At 37.4% G+C, this 26823-nt stretch overlaps 1 protein-coding gene across 1 annotated transcript in view; it reads left to right on the top strand.

The window, feature by feature from the left end:
- Window positions 1-26823, top strand: part of CFAP47 (cilia and flagella associated protein 47) — a 520230-nt gene that overhangs the window by 117822 nt on the left and 375585 nt on the right. The window contains 4 exon segments of the mRNA XM_067722746.1: window positions 2600-2677; window positions 5901-6045; window positions 17652-17709; window positions 17711-17744. Coding sequence (XP_067578847.1) covers window positions 2600-2677; window positions 5901-6045; window positions 17652-17709; window positions 17711-17744 — 315 coding nt within the window.

Here is a 26823-nt window from a genome sequence, read left to right as displayed (position 1 = left end):
CAGAATTTTTGTATATTATTTTGGAAAAAATAAAAAACATAGCCACTAAAATATAGGTTTTACTGAGATTAGTTTCCACTGTATTTTAGAGAACCATGCTGTTTTTACAAAGCTTACCTTTTTAACAGTATATTATAATGAGATTCCTTTATTCATCCATTCCATGCGTACTTACTGGGCACATATTATGTGTTAGGCTCTGTTGCGTTGCTAGGAATGCAAAATTGAACAAGATAACTAGGGTCCTTGGTCTCTAAGAATGTACAATATGATGGGGGATGCAAACAACTCAAAATTAAAAGATAGTGTAATAAGTACTATGATGGAGAAATACAGTAGGCTGGGGGCGTACACGGGAGAGGTTTGCAACCCATGCTTAAATGGTCAGGGGCAGTTTCCTAGGGGAAGATAAATCTGAAAGACACCAGAGTTAAGAATCAGCCAGAGGAAAGGGGTAGTAGTGGGGTGAGGGAGGAGAGGAGGAAAGAGTATTCAAGGAAGACAAAATTGAATGTGTTCAGGCATATGGGAGGAGAGGGAGAGCTACAAGGCAGATATGAAAAACTTAGTTTAACATGACTTGGTTATAGATTGAATGGATGATAGTGGGGAAAGATGTATTTAGAGGCTTGTATAAATTTTAGTCATACAGGTCCTTAGCAACAACTTAGGAAGTCAAAATTTCATCTTAAGAGCTTGGAGTTTTTAAGCATGGAGAGGTTCACACTCAGATTTGCATTTTTCAGACATCACTTTGGTTATAGAGCAGTGTTAAACTGCGACCAGTGCAGAGTTATTAGTCTGCTGATGATGTCCAGGCAGGAGAAGATTGTGTTCTCAGGAGGTAGGATTCTAGACAAATTCTAGTCAAATTTAGGAGATGAATATTTAGGGTTTGATGATTGAAAGGGGTCACATATAAATAAAACAGGTAAGTCAAGTGTGAGACAGGTGGTAACAACATTTGAAGAAAGATTAGAGGATGAGTAGCATATTTTAGAGGGAAATCATGAGTTTGAGGCACCTTTTGCATCCCTATGTAGAGATGTCTAGTAAAGAGGCCATTGCTTATACATATTGGTCTGAAGGCTAAGGATTAATCTTAGAGATGATAGAGGTTATTTCTGTTACCCCTGTGAAAATCAAGATGAGTATAAGTGGATCGAATATATTGATGAGAAGTTGGAATGATAAACTTTGTTGAATAACGGAGAAAATGGAGACAGGTTAATTGGGGCTGATCAGGGAAACATCACACATGTGACATCGTGGAACTCTATTCTCTGAAAATGGGTGAGAAAGCAGGGATGAGAGAGGGTTGTGAGAAAGAGAGGGACAGATGAATGTATGGTTTCTGAGGCCATGGATTTGTGACGGGTGATATTGTCCAGGGTACAGATTAAGTCTCAGGAGATGAAAAGGTCAAGTGAGCAATTGGTGAGGGTAGTAAATGGGTTATGGCAGCCTGGAATCTTCAGTTACCCACGAAAGGAGAAGTGAGTAAAAGGCAGCCATGGGGGTGTTGAGGCTTACATATGGCGTTCATCAGTGAAGCAATATATTGATTTGTAATTACCTCTGAAGCATTAAGTTATGCTTCTTATGATTTTAGTCAAGTATTTTAGGTACTATGTATTCTGTAAATAAAATATAGAAATCATATAGTAGTATGAATTAAGCAATTCGGTTAATAAGATTGTCTAGATGGCACTCACTTTCCTTAATAATTCTGAAAAAATGGTATTTTGTGGTTTCTTTACCTATAAACAATGCCACTGATTCTATCAAAAGAGTGAAATACACTCATATCTCTTTTTTTAATATACATTTAGATTTAAATCTCGAAGTTGACTGCTAACCTGTTCTTGTACAGGTAGGGCTTTCAGGGAATGATATTTTTGTGCTTCTGAGATTTTGATTAGACAATTATATGTTCATGTAATCTATAGTTCTTATTTTGTAGGAGTTACATGACTAAATTCTTATTTCACTATCTTAAATTTCTTGGAAGAAATTGAGTGCTCAGGCAGTTCTTGGTTCAAGTTTAGCCACTGCTGCTTTCAAGTTTTGTGACCTTAAGCCCCAGTTTTCCTCACTTGGAAATTAGGGTATTAACAGAATACTGAAGATTAAAAAGGAGATAATGTATTTAGCAGTATACTTGGGCCATATACTCAGCAATTTTTAGCTGCTCTCATTAGAATTATGGTTGTTTTGGATATTAGTATCTTTCTGTGTTTGCACTCAGTTTCTTGCTTGTTTTAATTTTGAATATTCCTTTGGAATTAGGTAAATACAAAAGGCTCACACAGAGTTTGAAGCAATAATGTCAAGGCAAATGGGTAGAACTCTTCAGTCAAATTCACGAGGTCCCATTTGTGATGGAAGTTTTTAAGAGTTGAAAATTCACTCCTTTAGGAATATCAATTCTACATCACAAGAAATGGGATGATAACTCCCAGAATAAATCTTGTGACATTTATAATAAGTTATGATTATTTAAATTATAAAATGTTATATAAATGCCAGGTAATACTTCAGCAGTATATGAGTCTATTTTAGTGTGGTTTCTACAGAGTTTTATGTTTTTCCTAAATAGATTGCTATTCACCGTGCAAAAGACATAGATCTTAGGACTGGTGGATCTATTGAGATTGCTGATGTTGAAATCAATCCTGTGAGTATGTTACCTATTTGTATAATCAATTTATGAGTGTGGTGATTTTTATTTATGTGTCCCTAGTCAGCCCATTTAGGTTAAAAATTTTTTATTATGTAGTAATTTGTCACATAGAAATTAATATATGTAATATAAATATAAGTGATGAAGCAGAGTATTAAGCCAATTAATGAAAGTTTAAGAATTCACCACTGAACTTAAGTAGCAGAACAGTACCAGTACCGTTAAATTATCTGAAGGCTTCATCATGATCCTACCCCTCTTAAGAGATAACTACTTTCCTGAATTTTGTCATTGTTCTCCCTTTACTTTTTCTAATTAGGTTACCACATATGTATGAATTCCTTATGGTTCATTATTTAGTTTGTTCATTTCTGAGCTTTATAACAAAGATATATTATCTTTGGTGGGTTACTTTTAATTGAATATCATGTTTTTAAACTTCATCTAGGTTATGTGTAGCTGTATGTTATTCATTTTCCCTGCTGCTTAATAGTCCATTATGTAGACATACTGTAATTTGTAGACTCATTCCATTGTCCATCCAATTAGTGTCTGTTTTTTTGGTATTACAAATACTATAGCTATGAACATTTATGTACATATCTTCTAAGGTACTTATGAAATAGTTTCTTTAGGAATGGAGTTGCTGAGATGCAGATAATGTACATATTTGACTTCACAAGATAATTTCCATATTTTCTTCTCATGTTTCCATTGATCCACATTCTGTTGCTCCATAAGTTGTATTATAAGACACAATGTTTGCCAATCTTTTGAGTGTAAAATACCCCACTATGGTATTGATTTACATTTTCTGAACTATAATCAAATTTATTTTTTGAATTATTGTTCTGTACCCTAATGAAATTTTGTTCTACAGTTGATAGAGTGCACATACATGCTATTTTTTTTTTTTTTCTGTCCAAGCTTTCAGAGTTAGATCTGGTCTTACCTACCTAAAGAAACTTTCCCTGATCCTTCAAAGCAAGCCCATATTCCCCTCTCTTGTGACATTTACTAGATGTCACAAACATCTTAAACTCCGGGAACATCTCCATTGTAGCAATTGTCATATTATTTTCAGGTTATCTGCCCTTTTGTTTTTCTATCCCCAGTACCTAGTACCATTCTGGTGCTGAACTAAATTGAGTAGAAATTGATGAGGCTGCTGGTTGCCTCAGGTAGGGCCTTACCACTAGTCTGCACTTTAACGGCATCACCACAATTCTAGGCTTTAAGTTACAATTTTCTAACCTTTCTTTTATTCAGTGTTGAAGGCATGGTAAGTCCAGATAGACTGATGGATACTAAGCTAGCTTGTCCAAGACAGTGGTGATTCCTGTAGTATCCAGAGTGCTTTTTTTCAGTTGATATGGTGTCCCTCCTTGAACAATGTTAGACAAAGATGGAGACTTTAAATACTGCATTTCCTAGTCCTAAAGATATTTGTGGCAGGCTTTGCATGTTATGGCATAACTGAGTAATTTATAGGACTTTAATATATATTTATCAATATTTCTTAATTATGTTGGATTTTTAAACATTGATGCCCAGTTACCTTTTAAAAACAATATTCTAGTATTACCAGATATTGTTAGCAATATATCTAATAACTGTGTGGCATTGACTGTGTGTCTTAATAACAATTAGGAAATTTTATCCAAATTAACCTATGGGAAAGACCAGAAATGGGATAAGAGGAGTGATTTTTTGCATACGAAGCATCAAACTTTCACTACCTGTTTTGGATTTCACAAATTTCACCTGTAGAACTGGGTTGATATTTTAAGTGAAGCAAATAGTGGACAGTTGACCTTAATGCCATGTTTTTCTCAGCATTAGGATACTGTTGCCTCTTTCTCTTTTAATGGTGTATGTGATTCTTTTACTAAGGAACTGTAGAGTATATATAGTTACTCTACCAGAAGAGGAATCCTGCAGAGTTTTGTGGGGTACACATGCCTGGCATATAAGCTAAAGTTAAGATACATTCAGTAAACATTCCTTATGTATTTAAGCTAGATGTCAGATAGGTGCTAGAGATGTAAAAATGAATGAGACTTAAGGTCCACTAGAAGAGACATAAAAAGACAAATAAACGGACATTATGATGTCATAATGTGAATAAACATAAGCAACAGAAGTAGTCCCGATCATATTGTAATTAATTGTGGCTTATCCAACTGGTATTTGAAGGATGCATAGTATTTTATCAGGCAATTACAAGTTAGAGAAGGGCCTTCTGACAGAAGAGACACCTTGATAAAGACACAGAAGGGAGAAGCGCCAGGTACTGGTTGGAAATGACAAGTCATACAGCTTGCTGAAATATGAAGTTATAGGGGTGAGAGTGGAGCTAGGTAAGGCTGGAACATGAGGCAGGGGAAGGTCATGGTGTACTTTATGAGCCCTGCTAACAAACTTGACATTGTCCTGTAGATCTCCTGTAGAGGAGAATCATCAAATTTTAAGACAGGAAATGATGTGGTCAGATTTTTAATTAGTTTAACTGTGACTTAGATGTGGAGGGGAGAATTGGAGAAAGTCAAATCTAGCAATGAAATGAAAAGTGATGAGTTACTGGGCTTCCCTGGTGGTGCAGTGGTTGAGAGGCCACCTGCCGGTGCAGGGGACGCGGGTTTGTACCCCGGTCCGGGAAGATCCCACATGCCGCAGAGCGGCTGGGCCCGTGAGCCATGGCCGCTGAGCCTGCGTGTCCGGAGCCTGTGCTCCACAACGGGAGAGGCCACAACAGTGAGAGGCCTGCGTACAGGAAAAAAAAAAAAAAAAAAAGTGATGAGTTACTAACTTTATACAATTACAATAAAGTTAAGAGGTGAAGAAGTCAGAATTAATGGGATTTGGTAACTGATTACATATAAGAGGGAGGGGGAAGAAGGAAAATTTAACTAATTTGTATAGAATACTGCTGTAATAATGTCCTTGATAAACATGAGTGTATTTTTTTATTGAGGTATAATTGACATATAACATGTTAGTTTCAGGTGTACAATATAATGATTCAATATTTGTATATATTGTGAAATGGTCACCATGGTAAGTCTAATTATCATTGGTCACCAAACATACTTACCAATTTTTTTCTCATAATGAGGACTTTTAAGATCTACTGTTTTGCAATGTAATTTTTCGTTTACATTATTTTCATAAATTGTTACTCTACCTTCTAATTATGATTTCTTTTTTTATGTTTTAGGATGTATTTAACTTCAGTAGCACCTATGTTGGCGTTACCCAGATTATTCCATTTTTAGTAAAAAGCAAAGGTATAACACGTGCCAGAGTAGAGTTTAATCTGCAAGACTTTGAAGGTTTTTCTATGGATTTTAAAGACAAATCAGGTATATATTTTATACCATTATGATATTATTGTAAAAGTAAAACAGTTTTAAGTTTGCTCTAAGGAATAATGTTAAGCAAATACTGTAAGTCAAGGGCAATTATTCTTAAGTATTTTTGACTTATGACTCAATGCATATTTTTCTTTTTTTTTTTTTTTTTTTTAAAGTGCACTTCCTTTCACATCAAGCATATAAGCGACTAAGAACTCATGGAAACAGCTGCCCGCTTCCCTTTCTGCACGGCTACTAGGGGCCTAACCTGAAGGCAAGTTTTCACGTTGAGGTTCCCTTTAGCTCTATAGCTTGTCAGGCGGACCACAACCGCGGCCGCGGAAGCACCTGGGTTAGACAGAACAGACTCATAATTTTCCCGGAAGCATTCTTACAGGGTTGACAGGCCTGTCAAGAGCAGGGAATGTCAGGTAGCTTCAAGGCAGCATGAATGCAGCCTTCAAAATGGGAAAGCAAGCCTAGTTCCAGCAGGCCCCTGTTTCCATGGGCACACTCAGCATACACCCCTGTGGTTTCTTTTTTTTTTTTTTTTGTTTAAACATCTTTATTGGAGTATAATTGCTTTACAATGGTATGTTAGTTTCAGCTTCACAACAAAATGAATCAGTTATATATATACATATGTTCCCATATCTCTTCCCGCTTGCGTCTCCCTCCCTCCAACCCTCCCTATCCCACCCCTCCAGGCGGTCACAAAGCACCGAGCTGATATCCCTGTGCTATGGGGCTGCTTCCCACTAGCTATCTACCTTACGTTTGGTAGTGTATATATGTCCATGCCTCTTTATCGCTTTGTCACCGTTTACCCTTCCCCCTCCCCATAGCCTCAAGTCCATTCTCTAGTAAGTCTGTGTCTTTATTCCTGTTTCACCCCTAGGTTTTTCATGACATTTTTTTTTCTTAAATTCCATATATATGTGTTAGCATACGGTATTTGTCTCTCTCTTTCTGACTTACTTCACTCTGTATGACAGACTCTAGGTCTATCCACCTCATTACAAATAGCTCAATTTCGTCTCTTTTTATGGATGAGTAATATTCCATTGTATATATGTGCCACATCTTCTTTATCCATTCATCCGATGATGGACACTTAGGTTGTTTCCATCTCTGGGCTATTGTAAATAGAGCTGCAATGAACATTTTGGTACATGACTCTTTTTGAATTATGGTTTTCTCAGGGTATATGCCCAGTAGTGGGATTGCTGGGTCATATGGTAGTTCTATTTGTAGCTTTTTAAGGAACCTCCATACTGTTCTCCACAGTGGCTGTATCAATTTACATTCCCACCAACAGTGTAACAGGGTTCCCTTTTCTCCACATCCTCTCCAGCATTTATTGTTTCTAGATTTTTTGATGATGGCCATTCTGACTGGTGTGAGATGATATCTCATTGTACTTTTGATTTGCATTTCTCTAATGATTAGTGATGTTGAGCATTCTTTCATGTGTTTGTTGGCAGTCTGTATATCTTCTTTGGAGAAATGTCTATTTAGGTCTTTTGCCCATTTTTGGATTGGGTTGTTTGTTTTTTTGTTATTAAGCTGCATGAGCTGCTTATAAATTTTGGAGATTAATCCTTTGTCAGTTGCTTCATTTGCAAATATTTTCTCCCATTCTGAGGGTTGTCTTTTGGTCTTCTTTATGGTTTCCTTTGCTGCGCAAAAGCTTTTAAGTTTCATTAGGTCCCATTTGTTTACTTTTGTTTTTATTTCCATTTCTCTAGGAGGTGGGTCAAAAAGGACCTTGCTGTGATTTATGTCATAGAGTGTTCTGCCTATGTTTTCCTCTAAGAGTTTGATAGTTTCTGGCCTTACATTTAGGTCTTTAATCCATTTTGAGCTTATTTTTGTGTATGGTGTTAGGGAGTGATCTAATCTCATACTTTTACATGTAGCTGTCCAGTTTTCCCAGCACCACTTATTGAAGAGGCTGTCCTTTCTCCACTGTACATTTCTGCCTCCTTTGTCAAAGATGAGGTGACCATATGTGCGTGGGTTTATCTCTGGGCTTTCTATCCTGTTCCATTGATCTATATTTCTGTTTTTGTGCCAGTACCATACTGTCTTGATTACTGTAGCTTTGTAGTAGAGTCTGAAGTCAGGAAGCCTGATTCCTCCAGCTCCATTTTTCGTTCTCAAGATTGCTTTGGCTATTCGGGGTCTTTTGTGTTTCCATACAAATTGTGAAATTTTTTGTTCTAGTTCTGTGAAAAATGCCAGTGGTAGTTTCATAGGGATTACATTGAATCTGTAGATTGCTTTGGGTAGTAGAGTCATTTTCACAATGTTGATTCTTCCAATCCAAGAACATGGTATATCTCTCCATCTATTTGTATCGTCTTTAATTTCTTTCATCAGTGTCTTATAATTTTCTGCATACAGGTCTTTTGTCTCCTTAGGTAGGTTTATTCCTAGGTATTTTATTCTTTTTGTTGCAATGGTAAATGGGAGTGTTTTCTTGATTTCACTTTCAGATTTCTCATCCTTAGTGTATAGGAATGCCAGAGATTTCTGTGCATTAATTTTGTATCCTGCTACTTTACCAAATTCATTGATTAGCTCTAGTAGTTTTCTGGTAGCATCTTTAGGATTCTCTATGTATAGTATCATGTCATCTGCAAACAGTGACAGCTTTACTTCTTCTTTTCCGATTTGGATTCCTTTTATTTCCTTTTCTTCTCTGATTGCTGTGGCTAAAACTTCCAAAACTATATTGAATAAGAGTGGTGAGAGTGGGCAACCTTGTCTTGTTCCTGATTTTAGTGGAAATGCTTTCAGTTTTTCACCATTGAGGACGATGTTGGCTGTGGGTTTGTCATATATGGCCTTTATTATGTTGAGGAAAGTTCCCTCTATGCCTACTTTCTGCAGGGTTTTTATCATAAATGGGTGTTGAATTTTGTCAAAAGCTTTCTCTGCATCTATTGAGATGATCATATGGTTTTTCTCCTTCAATTTGTTAATATGGTGTATCACGTTGATTGATTTGCGAATATTGAAGAATCCTTGCATTCCTGGAATAAACCCCACTTGATAATGGTGTATGATCCGTTTAATGTGCTGTTGGATTCTGTTTGCTAGTATTTTGTTGAGGATCTTTGCATCTATGTTCATCAGTGATATTGGCCTGTAGTTTTCTTTCTTTGTGACATCCTTGTCTGGTTTTGGTATCAGGGTGATGGTGGCCTCGTAGAATGAGTTGGGGAGTGTTCCTCCCTCTGCTATATTTTGGAAAAGTCTGAGAAGGATAGGTGATAGCTCTTCTCTAAATGTTTGATAGAATTTGCCTGTGAAGCCATCTGGTCCTGGGCTTTTGCTTGTTGGAAGATTTTTAATCACAGTTTCAATTTCAGTGCTTGTGATTGGTCTGTTCATATTTTCTATTTCTTCCTGATTCAGTCTTGGCAGGTTGTGCCTTTCTAAGAATGTGTCCATTTCTTCCAGGTTGTCCATTTTATTGGCATAGAGTTGCTTGTAGTAATCTCTCATGATCTTTTGTATTTCTGCAGTGTCAGTTGTTACTTCTCCTTTTTCATTTCTAATTCTATTGATTTGAGTCTTCTCCCTTTTTTTCTTGATGAGTCTGGCTAATGGTTTATCAATTTTGTTTATCCTTTCAAAGAACCAGCTTTTAGTTTTATTGATCTTTGCTATTGTTTCCTTCATTTCTTTTTCATTTATTTCTGATCTGATTTTTATGATTTCTTTCCTCCTGCTAACTTTGGGGTTTTTTTGTTCTTCTTTCTCTAATTGCTTTAGGTGCAAGGTTAGGTTGTTTATTCGAGATGTTTCCTGTTTCTTAAGGTAAGATTGTATTGCTATAAACTTCCCTCTTAGAACTGCTTTTGCTGCATCCCATAGATTTTGAGTCGTCGTGTCTCCATTGTCATTTGTTTCTAGGTATTTTTTATTTCCTCTTTGATTTCTTCAGTGATCACTTCGTTATTAAGTAGTGTATTGTTTAGCCTCCATGTGTTTGTATTTTTTACAGATCTTCTCCTGTAATTGATATCGAGTCTCATAGCGTTGTGGTCGGAAAAGATACTTGATACAATTTCGATTTTCTTAAATTTACCAAGGCTTGATTTGTGACCCAAGATATGATCTATCCTGGAGAATGTTCCATGAGCAGTTGAGAAAAATGTGTATTCTGTTGTTTTTGGATGGAATGTCCTATAAATATCAATTAACTCCATCTCGTGTAATGTATCATTTAAAGCTTGTGTTTCCTTATTTATTTTCATTTTGGATGATCTGTCCATTGGTGAAAGTGGGGTGTTAAAGTCCCCTACTATGAATGTGTTACCGTCGATTTCCGCTTTTATGGTTGTCAGTATTTGCCTTATGTATTGAGGTGCACCTATGTTGGGTGCATAAATATTTACAATTGTTATATCTTCCTCTTGGATCGATCCCTTGATCATTATGTAGTGTCCTTCTTTGTCTCTTCTAATAGCCTTTGTTTTAAAGTCTATTTTGTCTGATATGAGAATTGCTACTCCAGCTTTCTTTTGGTTTCCATTTGCATGAAATACCTTTTTCCATCCCCTTACTTTCAGTCTGTATGTGTCTCTAGGTCTGAAGTGGGTCTCTTGTAGACAGCAAATATATGGGTCTTGTTTTTGTATCCATTCAGCCAATCTGTGTCTTTTGGTGGGAGCATTTAGTCCAGTTACATTTAAGGTAATTATCGATATGTGTGTTCCCATTCCCATTTTCTTAATTGTTTTGGGTTTGTTATTGTAGGTCTTTTCCTTCTTTTGTGTTTCTTGCCTAGAGAAGTTCCTTTAGCAGTTGTTGTAGAGCTGGTTTGGTGGTGCTGAACTCTCTCAGCTTTTGCTTGTCTGTAAAGGTTTTAATTTCTCCATCAAATCTGAATGAGATCCTTGCTGGGTAGAGTAATCTTGGTTGCAGGTTTTTCTCCTTCAACACTTTCAATATGTCCTGCCACTCCCTTCTGGCTTGCAGAGTTTCTGCTGAAAGATCAGCTGTTAACCTTATGGGGATTCCCTTGTGTGTTATTTGTTGTTTTTCCCTTGCTGCTTTTAATATGTTTTCTTTGTATTTAATTTTTGACAGTTTGATTAATATGTGTCTTGGCTTATTTCTCCTTGGATTTATCCTGTATGGGACTCTCTGTGCTTCCTGGACTTGATTAACTATTTCCTTTCCCATATTAGGGAAGTTTTCAACTATAATCTCTTCAAATATTTTCTCAGTCCCTTTCTTTTTCTCTTCTTCTTCTGGAACCCCTATAATTCGAATGTTGGTGCGTTTAATGTTGTCCCAGAGGTCTCTGAGACTGTCCTCAGTTCTTTTCATTCTTTTTTCTTTATTCTACTCTGCAGTAGTTATATCCACTATTTTATCTTCCAGGTCACTTATCCGTTCTTCTGCCTCACTTATTCTGCTATTGATCCCATCTAGAGTACTTTTAATTTCATTTATTGTGTTGTTCATTGTTGCTTGTTTCATCTTTAGTTCTTCTAGGGCCTTGTTAACTGATTCTTGCATTTTGTCCATTCTATTGTCCATTTTATCTCCAAGATTTCGGATCAACCTTAGTATCATTATTCTGAATTCTTTTTCAGGTAGACTGCCTATTTCCTCTTCATTTGTTAGGTCTGGTGGGTTTTTATCTTGCTCCTTCATCTGCTGTGTGTTTTTCTGTCTTTTCATTTTGCTTATCTTACTATGTTTGAGGTCTCCTTTTTTGCAGGCAGAAGGTTCGTAGTTCCTGTTGTTTTTTTGTGTCTGTCCCCAGTGGCTAAGGTTGGTTCAGTGGGTTGTGTAGGCTTCCTGGTGGAGGGTACTAGTGCCTGTGTTCTGGTGGATGAGGCTGGATCTTGTCTTTCTGGTGGGCAGGTCCACGACTGGTGGTGTGTTTTGGGGTGTCTGTAGACTTATTATGATTTTGGGCAGCCTCTCTGCTAATGGGTGGGGTTGTGTTCCTGTCTTGCTAGTTGTTTGGCATAGGATGTCCAGCACTGTAGCTTGCTGGTCATTGAGTGAAGCTGGGTGCTGGCGTTGAGATGGAGATCTCTGGGAGATTTTTGCTGTTTGATATTATGTGCAGCTGGGAGGCCTCTTGTGGACCAGTGTCCTGAAGTTGGCTCTCCCACCTCAGAGGCACAGCACTGACTCCTGGCTGCAGCACCAAGAGCCTTTCATCCACAGGGCTCCTTAATTTGGGATGATTCGTTGTCTATTCAGGTATTCCACAGATGCAGGGTACATCAAGTTGATTGTGGAGCTTTAATCCGCTGCTTCTGAGGCTGCTGGGAGAGATTTCCCTTTCTCTTCTTTGTTCTCACAGCTCCCAGGGGCTCAGCTTTGGATTTGGCCCCGCCTCTGTGTGTAGGTCCCTGGAGGGCGTCTGTTCTTCGCTCAGACAGGACGGGGTTAAAGGAGCAGATGATTCAGGGGCTCTGGCTCACTCAGGCTGGGGGAAGGGAGGGGCACGGCGTGAGGGGCGAGCCTGCGGCGGCAGAGGCCGGCGTGACGTTGCACCAGCCTGAGGCGCGCCGTGCGCGTTCTCCCAGGGTAGTTGTCCCTGGAGCCCGGGACTCTGGCAGTGGCGGACTGCAGAGGCTCCCCGGAAGCGGGGTGTGGATTGTAACCTGTGCTTACACACCGGCTTCTTGGTGGCAGCAGCAGCAGCCTTAGCGTCTCATGCCCGTCTCTGGGGTCTGCACTTTTAGCCGCGGCTCGCCCCCCTCTCTGGAGCTCCTTTAAGCAGCGCTCTTAATCCCCTTTCCTCACGCACCAGGAAACCAAGAGGAAAGAAAAAGTCTCTTGCCTCTTGGGAAGGTCCAGACTTTTACCCGGACTCCCTCCCGGCTAGCCGTGGCGCACTAACCCCCTGCAGGCTGTGTTCACGTTGCCAACCCCAGCCCTCTCCTGGCGCTCTGAAGGAAGCCGGAGCCTCAACTCCCAGCCCCGCCCACCCCGGGGGGTGAGCAGACAAGCTTCTCGGGCTGGTGAGTGCCGGTCGGCCCTGATCCTCTGTGCGGGAATCTCTCAGCTTTGCCCTCCGCACCCCTGTTGCTGTGCTCTCCTCCGCGGCTCCAAAGCTTTCCCCCTGCGCCACCCGCAGTCTCCGCCTGCGAAGGGGCTTCCTAGTGTGTGGAAAGCTTTCCTCCTTCACAGCTCCCTCCCACTGGTGCGGGTCCCGTCCCTATCGTTTTGTCTCTGTTTATTCTTTTGCCCTACCCAGGTACGTGGGGGGTTTCTTGCCTTTTGGGAGGTCTGAGGTCTTCTGCCAGCGTTCAGTAGGTGCTCCGTAGGAGTTGTTCCACGCGTAGATGTATTTCTGGTGTATCTGTGGGGAGGAAGGTGATCTCCGCGTCTTACTCTTCCGCCATCTTCCCGGAAGTCCCCCATATTTTTCTTATATCCTATAAACCATAATGGTTCTATTTCTAGAAATACATGTATATATATCAGAAGACTTTGATAATGCATGACATATAACTGTGGTTATTAATTGATATAATATAGTAGGTTAAGTATATTATACATAAGTATATACTATAAATGAAAATAAAATTATTAATTGCTAGTTTTAATTGCTTAAGAATTTCAGGTGAATGTTTTGGAGAGTTCTCTCTCTGTGTTTACCTATATATTAGGTATCTTTATGTTAAATTAAGTTTGAAAAAAATGCACTTTTATAAAGTATTTCATTTGTTTACTCCAGGTGTTGGCAAACTAAAGTATGTGGGCCAAATCTGGCCTGACACCTGTTTTTTTATAAAGAAGGTTTTATTAGAACGCAGTCACACTCATTTGTTTGTATATTGTTTCTGGATGCTTTCATGAATGGCAGGGTTGAATAGTTGTGACAGAAACCTTATGGCTTGCAAAGCCTAAAATATTTACTATATAAACCCTTACAGAAAAATGTTTGCCAACCGTTGGTTTAGTCATTTCTTCTTCAGTACATATTTGTTGAATACCAATTATAGGCCAGATACTAGACTTTGAATGTATAAAGATAATAAGACATCTTACTTGTTCTCTAAAAGTTAACAGTAAGTTTATCAGTTAGGGTCTTAGTAGTAAACAAATGACTCAAAGCATTTAACTGAAGATGATTTAGTGAAGGAATTATGTATGGACCTGGGAGCCAGGTTAAAAAAAACTGACAAGGAATGGAAGCTGCTTCTACCTCTAGGCCGGAAGGAGCAAGAGGAGGCAAGATATTATTGAAGCCCTGTGAGTGGTGAAACTCTGAAAGAGGGGCCATCTAATAAAAGCTATAACTGTAAAAAAAAAAAAAAAAAAAAAAAAATGCTGTCCTTGCCAGAATTGCAGCCAAGGCAGGGAAGACATGAGGGCATAAATACCTCCTACTCTCTGATATCTTGCTGACATTTCCCTGTGGTTGAACCAAATCAGAGACAGAAGAGCAAGGGACCTAGATAAATCAGTCTGTAGAGGTCAGGACAGAGGAGAGCAGAGAAAGATGGCTATTGGATCTAAATGACAAATGGAGACCACCTATATAACAGTAGGAGAGAGAGACAAAGAATTGGGTTAGGGGCTTCCCTGGTGGCGCAGTGGTTGAGAGTCCGCCTGCCGATGCAGGGGACACAGGTTCGTGCCCCGGTCCGGGAGGATCCCACATGCCGCAGAGAGGCTGGGCCCGTGAGCCATGGCCGCTGAGCCTGCGCGTCTGGAGCCTGTGCTCCGCAACGGGAGAGGCCACAACAGTGAGAGGCCCGCGTACCGCAAAAAAAAAAAAAAAAAAAAAAAAAGAATTGGGTTATTACCATATAGCATGTGGATGCTACAAGACAGGTCAGTACCTGGTGCTAAGGAAGCATATGCTAAGGGAAACTAGCTGAGAATCACCAACAGGAAAGATTTCTTGGAGAAGTTGATGCCTAATCTGAATTTAGAAGAAATAAGGAGAGAAACAGAGAAGGTGATATGAAAGAATGCAAGTAAAGGCCTAGAAATGAGTCAGTGTGGCAAGTAGTTTGGACTCTCTAGAGTATAGAGGGGCAAGTGAGACCCAGGTAACTAATAGTTTTTTCTGGACATTTATCCTAGAGGTTAGGCAGCACAATTAAAGGATTGATATCCAGGCAATGGTATGAGTAGGCTTGCACTTCACTAATTTTCCTTTTGGAGCAAAGTTGAAAATGGGCTGGGGGAAAAGGTGGGTATGGGAGGGGCAAAAACAGAGACAGGGGGATCAATTAGGTATGGTGGCCATACAGGTGAGAAGTGATGAGAGCCTGAGCTCAGACATTGATACCAGGGACGGGAAGGAGGAGAGTACAGAGGTGCTGAGAAATTAGCAATGCCTCGATGTGGTTACCAAGCGGACATCAGTATTAAGGAGGAGGAGGAAGTCTTGGATCGCTCCCAGTTTTTGACTCTAAGACGTATGTGATGGGAGGGACTATTCATAGTTGATATAATGTGAGGGAAGGAATAGATCTAGGCAAGCATGCTGTGTTTGAGGGGACTGTGGAATAGCCCAGGAATCATAACAGTAGGCAGTTGGAAATCCATATGAGATTTATATTCTGTTTTGGAAAATCTGGATGTTGAAACTTTAGTTGCATTAACACTTTACTCTGACTGCCTCATATGCATTCATGCACCTTGTTAATGAATCACAGGCTCTTCCTGGTTATTCTGCAGAGCTACTCGGCAAGATGCATTTCTTTCCACAGTTCTGCCTTAGCCCTAGCTCAAGCTTCCCTTCTAGGTCACTGGATCATCTTTTAAAATGCTTTCCTTGCCTCCAAGCCTTTATCCTCATACCTATACCAGAGAGTGATCTCCTTCAAGCAAAGATCTTATCCCATCTGCCCTCTGCTTGAAAAGCTTTGTTGGTTTCCTGTTACCAGTAGCAGTGGTTCTCAACAGCAGGCTGCTGACACAGTCTAGGATGTATATAAGTTGATCTTAACAATTATTAACAATTTGCAATAAAGTTTATACTTAAAATGTCCTGAAAATGTATTTTATTATTATGAGTATGTTAAAACATAAATGTCCTTCTGTGACAAATTAGACTTGGTTTTTCACATTATCGTTTCAGGACAAGAATGACTTAAGGGGGAGGAAATACTGAGATCTGTTTAGCTATGATGCCACCTTTTCTTTCCAGTCACCTCTCCCATTGTAGGCTCCATCAGCTGTCTCTACTGCAACCAGATTGTGTTACACATTTCCTCTGGCACTGGGCTTCCCTCCTCCTAGGCTAGTTCCTCCTCTTCTGTCCCTGCTGCCTGAGATTCTACCCTCTTTTATAAATTAGCATCAACCTCCTGCATTCCTATGAATCATTAGCCCCATTCGTACCCCTGTCCAATCGGTTGAAATTATTTTTTTTGCCTTTGCTCCTTTAGGACATTAGGTGAGTTTTATTATAGCACTAACCAAATTGTACCTTGTATCAAAAAGCTTTGTACTTGTTTGTCTCCCTTACTACGCTGTGAGCTCCATGAGGTCAAGGACTATGGTTCCAATTTTTGTTTTCTGCTAGAGTTGTCTGACATAGTTCTCTGCACATTATAGGTGCTCAAGAAATATTTATTGATGCTGTCTTGGATTATTGCATTTCACAATCTATATGTTTATATATACTTCAAATATACTTAAGAATATCTATTTTTATTATATTTTATGTATTCGAGATATATAGCCATTCTAGGTGGATATTCTTTGCTGTATAATATATGTATTTTTTCCCACACCACAAACATGTTTGTGTTAATAAACACTTAATGGATCCTTTTTCTTCTTTTGTTTAATGGTTTTTATATCATACATCAAGTTGAGAGAAATTGAGTAGGGTGAAGGAGAATGAAATGAGTTATTTAAGTTTATTTTGAGACAGGGTAATTGAAATTATTATCATTCCTTGGATTAATCAGAAAACTTTAGGGAGAAAAAAGGATTTTTAGAATTGTTTAGATGAGGGCAGAGGTTCTATTGTAGCTAACATTTGATCTTTCAGGAACTTATTTTAGAAGTTTATTTAAGTGGTTATAATTTTTGACCCTAAAGTTTGTGTTACTATTTGACAGTTGTTTCTGTATCTCCACCCAATGCCTTTGTATCTGGAGTGATACCATTTTGTTGAAAAGTTTTCTTGTACGAAATTGTGTTTATCTTCTTTGTGAACTCCGTAAGGCATCAGAGGAGGTCTGGATTCTCCCTGTTCCATCTTCACTGGAGAGGGAGTCTCAATTTTCTCAGACCTAAGATTCAGTCAGTTATTTGATCTTGACCTTTATACCTTTTTATATTCATCTGAATATGACTATGATATCATTCTTGAACTTTGGAGATTTTAAAAAATAGGTTTATCCTCTCTGTTTTGCTGATTGAATATATATTTGTTCCATTTTTGGATACCAGTTTTGCTGATTAGCATCTTGGCATTAAGAGTGATTCCTTAACCTAGCAACCTTATGCAGCCCCGCACAGATGTTTTAGCGACTGGTTTTTGATTGTTGTGAACATTTTGATGAGGTTTCTCAAAGTTTCATTTCCACATTTAACAATAGCATCATAGATATGTATCTGGCTTAAAAAAAAAAAGTGTCCTTTTTCTGCTCTTATAGGGGAATTCACAGACACTGCATTTCCTGACATATATTCCTTGGAGTTAGAGAGAGAGACATCTGGAGTGTGGCCTAGCATTTTCTCCCAAAGAAGTAAGTTAAGCTTTCTATTACTCACATTACTGGAGAGTTGTGGAGTTAAGATAATCCTAACTAAGAAGCTATTGAAGATCACCTAAGTTCTTTTTGTAGTGGGTCTTTTTCTACTTGTGAGCATGTCTGGGTATACCCTTTAATTCAGTAAAATGATCGTGGAGTTGTCTGGCTTCATGCTTGCAGTGTATCTCAAGAGGTGCAGAGGGCACACACAAGGAGCCTTCGTGGTCTTGTGGTCTCAGTTATGCTCTCTAGAAAATTCAAGATATGACATGTTGTGAAGGAGAGGAAAGTTGAGGCTAACCCCAAAATCACTTATATTTGAGCCAGCATGTGCTTTCTACTTATATTTGAGTGGGGTATGCTTGATGTTCTTAGAATCATCACCTGAAATCACCAAAGACATGCTGTGAAGATTTAAGAGGGGTTGCTATAACACTGGTTCTTGGGTAGTGTCCCTCGATGTTTGGTGATTTAAAAACACCAACAAAAACAACAAGCAAAGAAAATCAAAGAAAAAAACCTTTCCTAGAATGTGCCCAGGAGGAAGGGATACCACTGGCAAAATTTCAGGGGCAATCTCTGATATGCTTTTGCTTTGAAGGCAATAGAAGTGCCAAAGAGAGAGCGTCTTGCTACCTATGATATGGAAAGGCATGTCGCTGCATCCTCCCAAACAAGAATCAAACTGCTATATGGCAATTAGAGTATGAAACTCTTATGTCAAAACATTTTTTATATTCCAGCATAACTAGCATGATGCCTTGTACCCAGTAGGTGTAGGATAGAATCAACTAAAGGAAAGGAATTAAAACACAACAAGAAGGTGTATTGAATGCTAACAGAGTACATCTTTAATAATCCATTTTTTAGTAATGTTACTAAACTACAGAGTTTACTGAGATTAAAATCTTATTTTAGGAACAATGATAGCTGTTATTTAGCCTTCAGGAGGAAAAAGTCAAGAAAATTTAAGGACACATTCAGATTTAAGAAAATGCTAAAGATTAATTTTGCCTTCTTAGGTGCAGTACATTAGCTGGCATGTATTTTGTGGGTTTTGTGCACATATGGTTCACATGGAATGATAATGTCTACAGAGTTCACTCTTTTGTCTGTTCTAGTTTTTGACAATCATAGTGGATGAGATATCAAAGGTTACTCTTCTGATATTAAAGAAAATGAAAAATTTTAATTTTATCTACAACATTAAGTTGTATTATACAACATTAAGATGTATACCATACTATATTTGATTTCTACAGGTTTACTGTGTAATAATTATTCATCTACATTCATGAACCAGTGACATTTAGATAGATACTCTTTAGCAGGGTTATCCAGAAGAGAGAGAACATCTTTGCTTTTTTTGAAAGTCATTTTAGGAATAGTTTCCTTTGGCCTAATTTGGGCTATCAGATAATATCAAAATACACATTATTTACATTTTCCTTTTATCTTTTCAGCAAAGGATTTTGAAGTGCATGAAATATTGTCAAGGTATTACAATTATTTGTTGAATAATACAATCTGTGACTTGTGTTTCTAATTCAGACAAAAGCATAATTAACAAGTTATTTGAAGAGATTCAGAGGATGTTTATCTTTTTAATTTTTACAGTATTTTAATAGCTTTCAAAGCCTACTCAACTCCCACGTATCCTAACGATTTGCAGGTTTTCTCAGCATCATCTTATATTTCAATCTTGCATATCAGTGATATTCTCCTCCTGATTATTAAAGTCTCTTGTCAAAATTAAATGGGAAGTTTAGAAAAGCAGAAAGAAAGAATACAAAATAAATCCTAATACATAACAATGACCTCTGTTTATATTTTGGGGTATCTTTGTTTTTTCTCCTTCTATCTCTATACTTATATTTCTATGTCTATAATTATAATGAAATAATACTTTATGAACATTTTTAACCTGCATTTTTTTTGCTGAGTGTATTAATTTAAATGTTATCAATTGCTTTTTGTGTCATTAAGTATTCTAAATGCAATTTAATTTTTTAGGGATAATATTTTATGGCTATACTATGTTATAGTTATTAAACTAATCCTTCTTACTGTACACTTAAGATTTTTCCATTTTTTGACTCTGTAAATGATTCTGTAAGAAACATCCTTGTAAATAACTGTTTGTTTTCACATTATAGGCGTTCATTATATCATCCTAGAAGTAGAATAATTGGGTCAAACTCTGTGCACATATTTTAGGCTATTGATATGCGTTGTCAAATTGCTCTTCAAAAAGGTTATACCAGTAGTATTAGCCACTAGTAACAATGTAAAATGTTGCTTACTGTCGTCTTTCTTGGTATAACTAGGTTGCATCCATTATATATGTATGTGTATGTAATATTCTGCCAACCTCAGAGGTGAAAGGTGAATTTTAAATTGCACTTAAAATTCTTTGATTCTTCTTGCATAACAAGCCACCATACAACAGTAATGATTTATTTGCTAACAATTTGGCCTGGTTGGTACTATTAAAATTCTTTTAATTCTCTGGTAGGATAACTATATTCTTTTCCTTTTAAAATACCATTGGCCATTTTTCTTTTAAATTTTATTTATTTATTTATTTATTTATTTTTGGCTATGTTGGGTCTTCATTTCTGCGCGTGGGCTTTCTCTAGTTGTGGTGAGTGGGGGCCACTCTTCATCGTGGTGCGCGGGCCTCTCACTGTCGCAGCCTCTCTTGCTGCGGAGCACAAGCTCCAGACACGCAGGCTCAGTAGTTGTGGCTCACGGGTCCAGTTGCTCTGCGACACGTGGGATCCTCCCAGACCAGGGCTCGAACCCGTGTCCCCTGCGTTGGCAGGCAGATTCTCAACCACTGCACCACCAGGGAAGCCCCTTGGCCATTTTTCTTGATGAACTTTAGAATCTTTTTCTTGAGTTTATAGCTAAAACTTCTATGGTAATTTTGGTTTGTGTTGCATTAAATTAATAAAAAATTTAGAGAGAAGTGGTTTCTGTATAAAATTGAGCTTCATATTCAGAAAAAAGATATGCCGTTTATGTTATTAAAGCATTTTATACTGCTCAGCAAAAGTTTGAAATATTTTGAAATAATTTTTCTATGCTGTTTTGTGCAGTGTAAATGATTGGGTTTTATTATTTTTATGCTCTCATCAATATTTTGAAAATAAATTATGTTAATGAGGTGTAAAACTGTTTATCTTACTTTAAGCATCAGTTACTTTTAATTATCCTTCAATTTATTTTAGATTTTTTTTAGGAATACTGTAATAGATTGCAGGGCTTCCCTGGTGGTGCAGTGGTTGAGAGTCTGCCTGCCGATGCAGGGGACACGGGTTCGTGCCCCCGTCCGGGAAGATCCCACATGCTGCAGAGCGGCTAGGCCCGTGAGCCATGGCCGCTGAGCCTGCGCGTCTGGAGCCTGTGCTCCGCAAAGGGAGAGACCACAACAGTGAGAGGCCCGCGTACCGCAAAAAAACAAAAACAAAACAAAACAATAGATTGCAAATATTATTGTCTCTTCTATTTTAATAATGATAATTTTTACCACTTTTTTCTTATCATACTACCTTGTTTAGAATTTCTAGAACAAGATCAGTTATTTTTCTTGGCTTATCTTATTCCTAATTTCCTATGAAGCAATATGCTTTAAGGCCATGTTGGGAAATATCTTTCACATACTAATTTAACACACGTTTTAACCCAGGATAGATGTCGTTTCTTAATCTAGTCAGATATCTGTATGTCATCAATCATATTATTATTCAAAGGAAGAAAACAGTATGATATATAGTTCAACATTATATTTGTAGCATTAATATATTTTTTGGCACATATCAGACAATAAGTATTCGACGAGTGAATTACAGTGCAGTGAATAAACTGGCATGTTCATTTCTGAGGACTTGTTCTGTTGTTTCTTTTGGATATTTAGAATTGGAATTGGTGAGGAAAGGTTATGTGCTTTTTAATTATTGGTACATATATCCACATTATCACCACCAAACTTGTATCAGTTTATATTTCCATCAATCATCATCATTCAACAAATGTTTATTGGGCACCTACTAGGTATCCTGCATTATTCTTTTTTTTTTTCTTTTTTTTGTTTTTTGCGGTACGCGGGCCTCTCACTGCTGTGGCCTCTCCCTTTGCGGAGCACAGGCTCCAGATGCGCAGGCCCAGTGGCCACGGCTCATGGGCCCAGCCGCTCCGCAGCATGTGGGATCTTCCCAGACTGGGGCACGAACCCATGTTCCCTGCATCGGCAGGCGGACTCTCAACCACTGCGCCACGAGGGGAGCCCCCTCCTGCATTATTCTTGACTTTAGGATTATAGTAGAAAGCTTACATCCTAATGTGGCACCAAGCTGTATTTTCTTCACATTGTCTTCACACTGGGTATTATCATCTGCTAATATAAAAGACACATGTGACAAAAGTCCCATGTATCTCTTTTTCATTTGTCACTTGTGCTTTTTGGTATCATATCTAGGAAGCTATTACCTAACTCAAGTCATGAGATTTCTATATTTGTTTCTAAGAGTTTTGTTTGGAGTATTAGCTTTTACATTTAGGTCTGTAATCCATTTTGAATTATTTTTTGTGTATGTGTGATATGAGTCCAGTTTCATTCTTTTGCATGTGATGTCCATTTGTCCCAGGACCATTTATTGAAAATATTATTTTACCACATTAAATTGCCTTCACACTCCTGTCTAAAATCAGTTAAACATAAATATAAAAGTTTATTGCTGGACATTCAGTTATGTTCCATTGATCTATATGTCTGTCCTTATTCCAATAACACAAGGTCTTGATTATAATAACTTTGTAGTTTTTATAATTGGAAAATGTGAGTCCACCAATTTTGTTCTCCAGTAGTATTTTTGACTACTTTGTGTCCCATGGATTTCCATATGAATTTTAGGCTGACCTTGTCAATTACTGCAAAAAGTCTGGGTGGGATTTTGATAAGGATTATGAAGAATCTTTAGATCAATTTGGGGAGTAGTGCCATGTTAACAATATTAAGTCTTCTAATCCATGAACATAGGATGTTTTTCCATTTATTTAAATCTTTCTTAATTTTTTCAACAATGTTTTGTAGTTGTCAATGTACAAATTTCCTCTTTCCTTATTAAATTTATTTCTAAATAATTATTTTTGATGCTCTTGTAAATGGAATTGTTCTCTTAATTTTATTTTCAGATTATTCATTTCAAGTGTGTAGAAAAACAATTGATTTTAAACATTGATCTAGTTTTTCTGCAACCACGTTTAACTTATACATTAGTTCTTATGGTTTGTTAGTAGATTCCTTAGAATTTCCTATGTACAAGAACATGCCATCTGCAAATAGAGCATTTTATTTCTTCCTTTCCAATTTGGTTGCCTTTTACTTGTTTCACTGCCTGATTTCTAGAATCTTCAGTACAATGTTGAATAGAAGTAGCAAGAGCAAAGATCTTTGTCTTGTTCCTCATCTTAGGAGGAAAGCATATGTCTTTCGCTTTTAAATATGATGTTAGCAGTGTTATTTTAAAAAATGTTTTGTTGATTCCCTTTATCAGGTTGAGAAAGTTCCCTTCTATTCCTAGTTTGAGTATTTTGATCATGAAAGAAGGTTGCATTTTGTCAAAAATTTTTTTGCATGCAGTTTGATGATCACATGATTTTGCCCATTATTCTATTAATGTGGTACATTATATTGATTGATTTTTGTATGTTAAATCAACCTTACATTCCTGGGATAAGTCTCCCTTGATCATGGAGTATAATCCTTTTTATACGTTTCTAGATTTAGTTTCCTAGTGTTTTCTTGAGGAGTTTTGCATCCCTGTTCATAAGGAATATTGGTCTATAGTTTTCTTCAACTGTCTTTGTCTGGTTTTAGTATCAGGGTAATACTGACTTCTTAGAGTGAGTTGAGAAGTGTTTTCTCCTCTTCTGTTTTTGAAAGAATTGTGTTAATTCTTCTTTAAATTAGTGATCTATTTCATCATTGAAGTCATCTGATCTCAGGCTTTGCTTTGTCATATGTTTTCTAAATTACTAATTCAATCTACTAGATCTATTCAAATTTTATATTTAAAATTATAATAACAATCCTTTAGTTGATAATTATATAGTACTTAGAGTTTGTAAAGTGCCCTAATATCCAATGTCACTTAATTTCCATATGAATCCAATAAGACAGGCATTGAGACCTTAGATTTTTCTCCTTTTTCCAATTGTAGAAGCCAGTGCACAGTGAGGCCAGGGGACTTGTCAAGGCTAGCTGCTGGTGATCTGCAGAGCTTAGGCCATAAATGTTATGTCCTTAGCCTCCTGGCTTGTCATGATGCCATCTTAGGAATCCAAACATGATGAAGAATAGTATATATTTCTTTAGCCTATAGACACAAAATTTTCATATCCTTTCTTTGAGGCTTATTACTTTCCTTCTAGTCATTAGCATTCAGAATCTTCAGTTTCATAAGGTTGCCATCATCAAAATGTCAATGACCATTTTTATATAGTCCCTTTTTTTCTGTTCCACTTTGCATATCCATAGGGGGGAAATTTGCAGTCACAGTTTGTTTCTTCTGGGATTAAGTTTGGTTGGGGGATAATTACCATATGCTTAAGCCTTTAATTACATATACAAGGGTATTTGTAGAAACTAATAAAATATAACCCATAATAAAATGGAAAGAAAGAAAAGAAATTGACAGAAATTGTCAGGATTTTGTAGAATATTGGGAAATACTATATTGAATTAAAAAGATACACATCTGAACAAGACAACTCAAAAAACCAAATCTATATCATTGAAAGTGGCATGATTTTATTACTTGATACAGTATATCTGTCATCCCAGTCCTTAAACATGAATAGCATTTCTGTGTCAGGTCAAATCATGGGTAGCCTTTTCTGTTTTCAAGTTTTGCATATATTTCTCATAGTAAAAATTTATAGCATCTGCAACAAAAGGAGAGTTCTTCTTCTTTCTCATTTCTCAATTCTTTCTTTGTCAGTATTGCCTCTTAGATTTTATATAGATTTCACATGAGTTTCTTCTGTCTAATGTCCTGCTTTGGATGGAGCCCAATGAATGTTGGTTTAATTTCCTATTACTCATTCTGATATGACCTGCTGTTCCTTTAGTATTTATATTTTCTCTCTTGGGAACTTTCTGTTTTGCTAGAATTAGTACTCTGACTTCCCTTGAGTAAACTAAGGCCAATAGTCCTTCCCTACTCCCCCACCCCCCAGCTTCATCTATATTTTAATAGTTTTCTCTATACTTCTTCCAGGTGAGTTTCCATGTTTCTTTCTTTCTTTCTTTTTTAATGAGACCTATAATTATGAGACTAGTATTTTCTTTCTTTTTCCTAATAATTTTATTTATTTATTTATTTATTTATTTAGGCAGGCAGTACCAGGTGTTGTGGCCCTCAGGATCTTCGTTGCGGCATGCAACCTTCTTAGTTGCGGCATGCAACCTTCTTAGTTGCGGCATGTGGACTCTTAGTTGCGCCATTCAGGCTTCTTAATTGTGGCATGCATGCGGGATCTAGTTCCCTGACTAGGGATCGAACCCAGGCCCCCTGTATTGGGAGTGCGGAGTCTTACCCACTGGACTGACACGGAAGTCCCTCCATGTTTCTTTTTTTTATTGAGATATAATTGACATATAACATGCATTAGTTTTAGGTGTATAGCGTAATGATTAGATATATATATATATATATAGTGAAATGATTACCACAGTAAGTTTAGTTAACATTCATCACCACATATAGTTACAGTATTTTTCCTTGTGATGAGAACATTTAAGATGTGCTTTCTTGGCAGCTTTCAAGTATACAATACAGTATCATTAACTAGAGTCACCCTGCTGTATATTACATCACCAGGGCTTATTTATCTTGTAACTGGAAGTTTGTACCTTTTGACCACCTTCTCCCCACTTCATGGGTAAAGGTGATCAAATTTTCTATTTCTTCCTGAGAAATTTAGTCTACGTTATCTAATTTAGTGGCATACAGTTATTCATGGTGTTCTCTTACTATTTTTATTTCAGTAAGGTAGGTAGTAAAGTTGCCTATTTCATTTCTGATTTTATTAAATTATCTCACCTTTCATCCTAGACTATCTAAAGGTTTGTCCATTTTGTTGGTATTTTTAAGATTCAGCTTTTGATTGATTTTCTATACTGTTTTTGATTTTGTTCATTTTCACTTTATCTTTTATTATTTACTTCCTTCTGCTTTCTTTGAGTTTAGTTTACTTTTCTTTTTTCTTGTTTTTTAAGGTAGAAGGTATTGATTTGAGATTTTTCTTAATTTTTTTTTTTTTTTTTTGCGGTACACGGGCCTGTCACTGTTGTGGCCTCTCCCGTTGCGGAGCACAGGCTCCGGACGTGCAGGATCAGCGGCCATGGCCCACGGGCCCAGCCGCTCCGCAGCATGTGGGATCCTCCCGGACCGGGACACGAACGTGTGTCCCCTGCATCGGCAGGCAGACTCTCAACCACTGTGCCACCAGGGAAGCCCTCTTAATTTTTTGTATAGGTTTTACAGCTATAGATTTCCCTCTAAGCAGTGCTTTACCCATATCCCAAAAGTTTTGGTATTTTGTGTTTTCCATTCATCAAAGTTTGCAATTTCTCATGTAATTTCTTCTTTGACCTATTGGTTATTTAGGATGTTACTTAATTTCCACATATTTGTGAATTTACCATATTTCCTTCTGTTATTTATTTTTAATATAATTACATTGTAATTAGAGAATATTCTTTGTATTATTTAAATACGTTTAAATTTATTGAAGCTTGTTTTATGACACTCTATGTAGGTTATTTAGCTGTGTTGAGGTAAATCCAAAAGAAATAACTAGGAGAGTCGAAAATGATTGCATCTGGATTTCTGTGTGTTTGTGTGTGTGTGTGTGTGTGTGTGTGTGTGTGTGTGAGTATACATCGGTGGAGGGAAGGGAATGCTGATTTTCAAAATAAACTTTGTAGGATTATTTTTATTTCCTCAAGTATGTACTCTTATAATTTTGATAAAAACAAAACCTCAAAATTAAAAGAAAATAATCC

The sequence above is a fragment of the Pseudorca crassidens genome, chromosome X, assembly GCF_039906515.1.
Source record: "Pseudorca crassidens isolate mPseCra1 chromosome X, mPseCra1.hap1, whole genome shotgun sequence".
Lineage (NCBI taxonomy): Eukaryota > Metazoa > Chordata > Mammalia > Artiodactyla > Delphinidae > Pseudorca > Pseudorca crassidens.
The sequence above is the reverse complement of the archived record's forward strand: the minus strand, read 5'-3'. Positions and strand labels throughout refer to the sequence as shown.